General features: G+C 37.1%; 1 protein-coding gene across 1 annotated transcript; it reads left to right on the top strand.

The window, feature by feature from the left end:
* Positions 1-413: 413 nt before the first annotated feature.
* Positions 414-8071, top strand: LOC141435494 (cytochrome b5-like). Its single transcript, XM_074098186.1, has 4 exons — positions 414-458; positions 2707-2834; positions 3207-3332; positions 7760-8071. Exons 2-4 carry the CDS (start codon positions 2718-2720, stop codon positions 7874-7876), a joined length of 360 nt encoding a protein of 119 aa, XP_073954287.1. The 5' UTR covers positions 414-458; positions 2707-2717; the 3' UTR covers positions 7877-8071.
* Positions 8072-9142: the final 1071 nt, after the last annotated feature.

The raw sequence follows: 9142 nt of genomic DNA, 5'->3' as shown, positions 1-9142 counted from the left end.
GAAAAAGGCGTGGCTTTACAATTATCAACTTCAAAAAATGACATTTGCAATAAAAGACTTAGATAAGCCTTGAACAGAAAAGTTGCACTTTGCTACCTCTCGTCAGGGAGGGAAAGTTACTTTTCTGAAGGAGAGGTGTGAAAAAAAATTATAAGTGCTTGTCATAGCCGAAATTGAATAAAGATTTTGACTTTGAATTAATTATATTTTTTTAAGAATTATAGCTCGCATTAACACGAGCAACGCTTCTTTATAAACTATGCCGGGAAAACCAATATCTCACTTTTTAGCCAGAAAGGCGTCTCACTTGTAAATATTGCATTACGAATTTATATGTTACATGTATGCTATCTGATCTTAACATACGTAAAATTGGCAATTGCTGTTATCGGATAGATAGTGATAAGGCAGTTTCGTGATCGGCGATCAGTCCGGCGGGTGCGGTGTCTGCGGGTAGAGTGAGTATTGTGTTTTATTATTGTGTAACTAACTAAAAGAAAATAGATGTTTCGTGAGTTTATTGATAAAAGGAAAATACCAATAAAATATCGCGAGCTGTCGGTAGGCCTCCGACAAGATGGAGCGACACCTGGTTAAGATCGCGGGATCGCGGTGGATGCGGAAAGCACAAGACCGGCTGAGCGGAGAGCCTTGGGGGAGGCCTATGTCCAGCAGTGGACGTCTTTCGGCTGACATGATGATGATATCTATATACTTTTCATTCAATTAAATGTATTCAGATAAAAACGCAGACGTATTTCTTCATTTTACCAATGAACTAATACAAGTCAAGTGGCCCTTATTTTCTTTTCACTAGTAAGTATACTCGTATTAGTTTAGTTTAAAAATAAAGTTGTGTTAACCTTTTCGCCGCCACGTCAAATACAAAAGACATCACCCATACGCCAGGTGTCTATATTGCAATGCCTAAAATTGAACCTTAACACAACTGAACGAAGGTTGCTTTGCATTGAAGCAATGGACGTATATATAGGTCGTTGGCGTGAAACCTGCTGTGCATATATATGAGTCGTTGGCTCCGAAAAGGTTAAATACTTGTGATGTATACATATCATTTAATAATATTGTAAATCTGTTTAAAAAAATATACCTCGTTGAGTTTCTTGCCGGATGGCGGATTTTCTCAACAGAGGTTTTTCCGAACCGGTGGTAGATTTTTTTTGACATTCATAAGTGCTTGTTATAGCCTAAATTGAATAATATATGTTTGATTGGGAACCGCGATTTTTTAAAGTGATTTTGTACAAAGTAATTGTTTATTTAAGTCACATGCGCACGATGACGCCGAAAACAAGTGAGATTTAGCAGTTTTTTAGAAATTTTTGAGTGGAATAAAACATAAACTACTATTTTTTCCACGTCCACTTTCACCTCCACATCCGCGGAGGCGAAACTCGTCGCCTCCGCATACGCCTCCGCCTCCGCTAAGATGGCCTCCGTTACAACCCTATCCTCGCACATCACTGGTATGAACGCAAACTAACGATGGACTAACGTTATCAAGTGAAGTCACTCGGGTCATCAAGTGCTAGCTCTATAAAAAGTTTTGTATGTCAAAAGTTAATTATGAAATCCATCTACTCGCTTAACTTTTATCTTTCAACCTATCTACTGACTTGTTCCGGGTTTTTTGGTTTAGTCACTGATAAAGCTCTTGTCATTCATGGCATTACGTATCTATTTACTTACTCATTTTATTACTTGCCTTTTGCCTTGCCTTTGAATCAATTCATATCAATGAATACTTGAATAGAAAAGTGATCTCATCCACTTGTGAATTTTTGCTACTTACTTTCTGCAAGTTTTACTTATATTTAACTTCACATTTTCGTATGTAAATTAGATTAGATTTTTATAAAAATATGGCTGTGTCCATTGGAGGGCAAGGGAGGTTTTGCCGTTGTACGGTAGAAAAATTCTAGAAAACGAAATATAAGAGGTAATGGTGGATGAACGATGACAGCGCGAAGTCGAACTGAAAGTAAATTCACGTCGTTCTAACCATGTCTGTGAAATTTTAATGAAAAAAAAACCCGTATGTAAATTGTAATCAAGTCTTGCTAATTGAATTTCGCTTATTTCTAGTGACTTAAGAGTATCTATGATTTTTTGTTCATAACTTTGATCTAATCGCTTCTTTATAAAAATGTTACTAGCACGATCATCAGCCAAATGTTTTATAATATAAGTTAGTTCCCATTTAAATAGTGAAATCCGGATAACTCACGTCTTAAAAAAATCTAGTTTAAGAGTCAGACCGTACGCAAGCGCAAGCCAATGTACTTAACTATATCTTGAGATCATTTTTGTACACCCACTCTACCAAACAAATATACTTCATCCGTTGCACAAAACATAAAATTAACAAATTTGGAGTTGAAATAAAATATACAAAAAGACTCCAAAAAACCAATCATAGATATATATCTGTATGAAAAATACGAATGTTTGTTTTCGTTTAATATGTATTTTTACATAGTTAAATACATATTAAACAAACAAACATTCGTACTTATTTGTGTTATATATGTCTTTTCGTTGCCTAGTACCCATAACACAAGCTTCACTTCCTTTGGGACTATTTCAAAATTGGGGTCAAGTGTCCCGTAATAATTATTTATGTATTATTTATTTATTCATAATAAAACATGTAAAAGTCAAAACATGTATAACTTAATTTTTCAGCATAAGCCATCATGGGAGAGTCGCGATATACGTTAGCCGACGTGCGCGCGTGCAACGGGCGCAGCGGCGCCCCCGTGTGGATCATCTACAAAGACTCCGTCTATGACGTCACCTCGTATCTCAACCAGGTCAGTTCTGTCTCGAGCTATACTTCGTTTTTTTAGCATTAGAAAGAAGGTAGGGGATCTTGTGTCTTTTATTCAAAACATTTTTGAAAAATAAGTCACAGCAAGTATGTAAGGACATGTTATTATGCCCTCTTGTTCTGAGAGGAGGTCTGTGCCCAGCAGTGGGACGTTTATAGGCTGGGATGATGATGATGATGATGTTATTATGAATTCATAATGATCATTTACATGTTTTGTATCATACTCATACTTAGTTACTTTTTTTTTTACTTTTTTCTAATACTAAAAAAACGAAGTAAGTAAGTAGTTAAGTACATAGTTATCTCAATAGTGAATGGGTCTTTCGGCGGTTGATAACTTGTAATTTTCCAGCATCCCGGAGGAGATGTAATCTCAGAAGAAGCAGGCACCGACGCCACCAGGGCGTTCGACGACGTAGGACACTCCCCAGACGCCAAAACCATTCTCGCCAAGTTCAAAATTGGCGAGATCATTGAGGTACGTCGAAGTCAAAATATCTTTATTCAATCTAGGCTATAACAAGAAGTTATACTTACGAAAAAATCGCTCCTCCGAGTCTTCCAGTCAATAATACTAATCGCGGAGAGAAACCTTTTTATTCAATCAAAGAATACTGACTTAACTTTATTTTAAGTATTCTTACAACTTACAATGCAATCGAAATTATTCAAACATCACATTGACAATGAAATTAAAACCAGAACAATAAGACCAACGCCGGGAATCGAACCCAGGTCCTCGGCATTCCGTGCCACGTGCTATACCACTACACCACCACTGTACCCAGCGCTGGTCTTATTTTTCTGGTTTTTCTATGGGTCTATATTTCAGTTTGTATTTTCGATATGGGTTTTACGGGATGACCGTAAAAGTAACAAAAAATTTGGAATTGAAATAAAAAATACAAAAAGATTCCAAAAAAACAATCTTAATGAAATTAATATTATTTATTAATGGGAACTATATTTTCTGTCACTTAAATTTAGATTTGTCACTTAACTGCGATACGCTTATTATTATATCTATCCCTAAGAAATATGTTGGTCATCAAATTAATCAAATCTGTCTCTAAATCAAATTAATCAGAGATAATCTGTCAGATTAATGTAAACCTGTATCCTAAATTATAGTTTGATCATGAAAATTCGATCACCAAAATAATAGATTTGTCACCTAATAAATAGATCAGTTCCTTAATTCGATGCTTCTACCTATTCTACTAAGGCGGGTCTGGTTAGGTATGACGACGAGCGAAGCGAGGAGGAGTGTTAGAAAGAACTGCGACCCTCAGTGCGCGAGCCGAGCGAGCGAAGCGAGCGTGCTGCGGCAACGGCCGGCGAAGTGCCAGAACCGAACATTTTTTGCTAATACTTGTATGATGAATATCAATGTTTGTAGTAGGTACTTGACTCTTGGATGTTTGTATGTAATTAAATATATATGTATGTCTACCCGTTGTTTAGCACCCATAGAACAAACTTTGCTTGCCCAAAGCCCAAAGGGCTGGGTCAATTTGTGTAATTTTTGAGAAGATATTATTATTATTATTTCATTCATTGTATATCATTATCGTCAAAGTTCAGTTCAATTATATTTGATGATCAATATTATTTTCCAGTGATTATAATTAATTTTTAGGAAGCCATTTCTATATTGTTCGGTGATTCAATTTTAGTGACATATTTATTATTTTGGAACCCAATATAATTATTTTGATGATCAATATTATTTCCGAGTAATTTTTAAATAATATTTAGGTAACAGTTTTAATATTATTTGGTGATTCAAATTTAGGTGACAGATCTACTATTTTATGAACAAATATTATTTATTAGGTCGCCGAAAACGCATTTATTAGGTGATCAATAAAATCATACCCGTTGAGTTTTATTGGTAAAAAGTATTTGCATTGTGTTGTGTTGTATTAATAAAACCGTTTTTAGACAAGGAATGTCATGAAGAAATAATTATACTTAATAATATTATATTAACTAGTAAATGACATGAGATCCCTTTTAGGGATAAGTTCGCCTTTGTACTCTTTTGTTTTGTTGTTTTCTTTTTGTATTATTTTTGTGTTTTATGTACAATAAAGTATTCCAATTCAATAGAATCTGACAATCCTGTAGACACTTCCAGCCTACTAATATAAACACCGGGCTGCCTAAGGCTTTGTGATGTGACTATTATTCTTTTTTGATTCCTTTTAGATGATAATTGCAACAACAGGGATATATATAATCAAGTGTGCCCACGATAGGGTGTCTTAAATATGTAGAAAATTGACAGATTCTATTGAATTGTACTTTACCTACATGTGGCCTCTATTTTCTTATGGGTAGTAGGTAGTATCTGGTTGGGCAGTATTGGGCATATCACTGCACATTAGCACCACCTACGAAAAATACTAATTTTACCACGTCTAAAGCGAAATAAATCATTACGTTTCCATTTGCCCCGACGTTGAGCGGTATTGGGCCAGTCAATAAGGCGCATGTCCAACAAAAACTATCCAATAAAGCCCCATAATTTCACAATCAATTTACCTCTGTGAGTCTTCACTTACCGCAAAAGCATAAACCGCATCAATGCAGTTTCAGTCACAATAGAAAACCTAACCTAAGATATTTTAAAAATGTCGCCCGTTCAAGAAACAGCTTTGTCGCATTATCTGACTCCGATAGCAGGAGGTAGCCAGTAGCCATCATATTAAAGTATTAGAGCTATAAAATGGCCCAAATGGCTATTTCCAAGACTTTAATGTCCTAACGTCTGGAATCGCTCCTCCAGGGAGCGTTAAAGTCGATCCGAATCATTCTTTCGGATGACATGTCACTAAAACACGAGATATCAAAAAGCACATAGCTAAGATTTTGAGATCAAGAATCATTTTCTACTCGTGTGCTTTTATCCGAAAACTAGCCTAGCAATAGAATTGAAATTCCGCGATTTCGCAAAAAAAACGGAATAGAATAGAATAGAAAAACGGGGCGGGAATTTCCATAAATAACTTCGGGAATTTCACTAACGTTACATAAATAACCTATCCTAACGAACAAAAAGTAGAAAAATCCCCGACTTTGTCACTTCAAAGTTCAATATTATTATGTCAAAAATGGCTAAACCGATTTTGATAAAACGTCGTTAAGTAATCTTAAATGTTCTAATTTTCTGCACAATTTTCAATTTTTTTCCGTAAAATCTTCTACAAAATCATCAGAAAACTTTTTAAAAAAGTTCATTGAAATCGGCGAAGTCGTTCTCAAGTTGTGGCATGACCAAGTAGCCAGGTACAGGCATTCTCTCAGAATGAGAGGGATTGAGGTAGGGATTTCGAAAAATCTCTGCTTAAGAACCCATAGACCAAACCACTAACCTACCACGGCTGCCACAACATGCCAAAACCCTCTTCGATACATCCCATAAAATTACATTCCTCTCCTGACATCAAACATATAGACTGACATACTTAAGAACATACCCAGCATTATTATTAAGTGTCCAGAGCAAATAAAAGTACTCTGTGCTCCAGAGGCTTTATTGTCTAATACACGTGGAATCACAACTTTTCACCACTACTTTCTGTCACTTTCCGTCAGACAGGTGTAGAAAGAGATAGCGGATGCGATCGCAAACGCCAGCCTGTTAGACAATACGGCCTAAGGACATAACAAAAAGCCACTCAGCAAATTGAGTCATCTGTCCGTACAAACAAAAGATAGCCAAGTGATTATTGTAAGTGCACCACCGTCTGTATAGCATTTGAAGGGCCTAAACATCTGCACACTTTGGCCGGTAATAGATCGTTTGCAAGCGAGGATCTACACGCAACACGCTACACGCAAGTGCGACTTGTACCCGCGCACTGAGGGCTCTGTACATCTAACAGATTAAACTGACTAGATTCCTGTTTAAGATCAAGTACAGCTATAAACAATACGGTTCTTGCGTGGGACTCCCTTTCGTTCTATCTCTGTCACGCTTAAACATACAACCCATACAATTAAAATATTGACGATTGTTTGAAGTAAAACAATAGTTTTCCCTGCCTAACCATACGGATCTATCGATCTTACCGATCATGATAAAATTTAGATTCATAGAGAAGCACTAAAAGGGGTTTTCGGAATTCCCCCGGGATAGAGAGCTTAATGATGATCGGATGAAGCTAGCATTGTCGTAATCATCATATGAGCCGGAAGATGTCTACTGCTAAACACAGGCCATCCCCAATGTGTTCCATAAAGTTCGGTCTTGAATCATCATCCCAGCCTATATACGTCCCACTGCTGGGCACAGGCCTCCTCTCAGAACAAGAGGGCTTGGGCCATAGTTCCCAAGCGGGCCCAGTGCGGATTGGGAACTTCACACACACCATTGAATTGCTTCGCAGATTTGTGCAGGTTTCTTCACGATGTTTTCCTTCACCGCAAAGCTCGTGGTAAATTTCAAATGTAATTCCGCACATGAATTTGGAAAAACTCAGAGGTGCGAGCCGGGGGTTTGAACCCACGAGAGAGCTTGAGAGCTTGAGAGGCGATAGGTCAAACCACTAGGCCACCACGGCTTTTTTATGGTATTTTTTTTCGGTCTTGAATGCCCGCATCCAAATGGTTTCTGCGACCGTCATCAGATCGTCGCCTCCATCTATACTCTGTTAAATTTAAGGTTTGAATTAACGGTCAAATTGAAACACGTTTCTCGGTATTTCGAACACAAATAGACCGGTGGTATTTTATTATGTATTTATGATAGAAGTTAACTCAATTTAAAATAGTTTCGTTGTTTCATTTAAAAACGTGTGCAACTTGTACCGTTAAGGCCTTCCTAACGTTAAGTACGTCTTTCAGTTCGTGTGCTCCAAATAGACAATCAATTTAATCTGATGTTTTTGATTATTTCAGGAGGAGAAAGTCTACGATGCTAACGGAAAGAAAAAGAAGAAGGTGGTTCAAGTCAAACCTGACAACGAAGGCGGCAGGAGCTGCCTTAACATAGTGACGTGTGGGCTTGTGGGCTGATCATCCGATCTCCTCCGTATCTTCTTAGGTTGTTGTACTATTGTAATGTTAGGATTCACTGAAGAGGGTAGTTACTAGTTAATGCCACAACGCAAGAAGCAAGCACTATACTTTAGCACTAAAAAAATACAAACATTGGAACATAGAACCTCCTCCTTTCTTGAAATCGGTTAAAAACCAGATTAATCGATCAATGATTCAATTAATTAATCAACGAGGGTTTCTGGACAGGCGAAATGTCGCTAGATGGCGTTAGTGTTGAGAGGTCAGTTAGTCGTTACTGACTTGCTTGCGATTGGCTAAGTTATTCAACCAATCATAAACGTGACGCAAACGTCAAAGTTGTCCAACGGACTTCACGACCTTTTTACACCAATCGTTTTATTTTCCAGTTTTTATCACGTTAAATTAATTAATTGACGACCAGATGGCCTAGTGGTTAGATAACCTGGCTACGAAGCTTGAGGTTCCGGGTTCGATTCCCGTGTCGGGGCAGATATTTGTATGAAAATACGAATGTTTGTTCTCGGGCCTTGGGTGTTTAATATGTATTTAAGTATGTATCTATCTATATAATTATATTTATCCGTTGCTTAGTACCCATAACACAAGCTTTGCTAAGCTTACTTTGGGACTCGGTCAATTGGTGTGAATTGTCCCGTGATATTTATTTATATTTATTTAATTAGTTATTAATTGGCTCGTGTGTTGAAGGTGCTTTTCCTCCCTTGTTGAATAATCTACTATTTACAGTCAATGAGGGGTTCTATGGCAGACTATACTACGGCCATTACAAACGTGCGAACTGAGTCATAAATCATTTTAAAGATCACACTACACAACACTAGGGTAGTCCCGTAGTCCCATAAGGCCTGTGAGTGCGAGGGAGAGGTACCTCTAAAATAATTTATGACTCCGTTCGCAAGTTTGTAATGGCCGTCGTATAGTCTGCCATAGAAACCCTCATTGACTGTAATAGTAGATTATTCAACAAGGGAGGAAAAGCACCTTCAACACACGAGCCAATTAAGAAAACTGGAAAATAAAACGAATGGTGTAAAAATCATCAATATCTGTTGAATAATAATTCAACAAAAAATCTAAATTCAAATCGTTTGTTCTGCAAGTAGGCCGCAAAGGGCTCTATACATGTCACTTTTTTTTTAACTACCTACTTGTTGAAAAATAAGAAATTATATGAGCGAATGACGTTTGCATTCCATCTCTTTAAAAAAAAATAGGACTTTGTAAACGTGATTTTGTAAC

Source organism: Choristoneura fumiferana, chromosome 15, assembly GCF_025370935.1.
Source record: "Choristoneura fumiferana chromosome 15, NRCan_CFum_1, whole genome shotgun sequence".
Lineage (NCBI taxonomy): Eukaryota > Metazoa > Arthropoda > Insecta > Lepidoptera > Tortricidae > Choristoneura > Choristoneura fumiferana.
The sequence above is the reverse complement of the archived record's forward strand: the minus strand, read 5'-3'. Positions and strand labels throughout refer to the sequence as shown.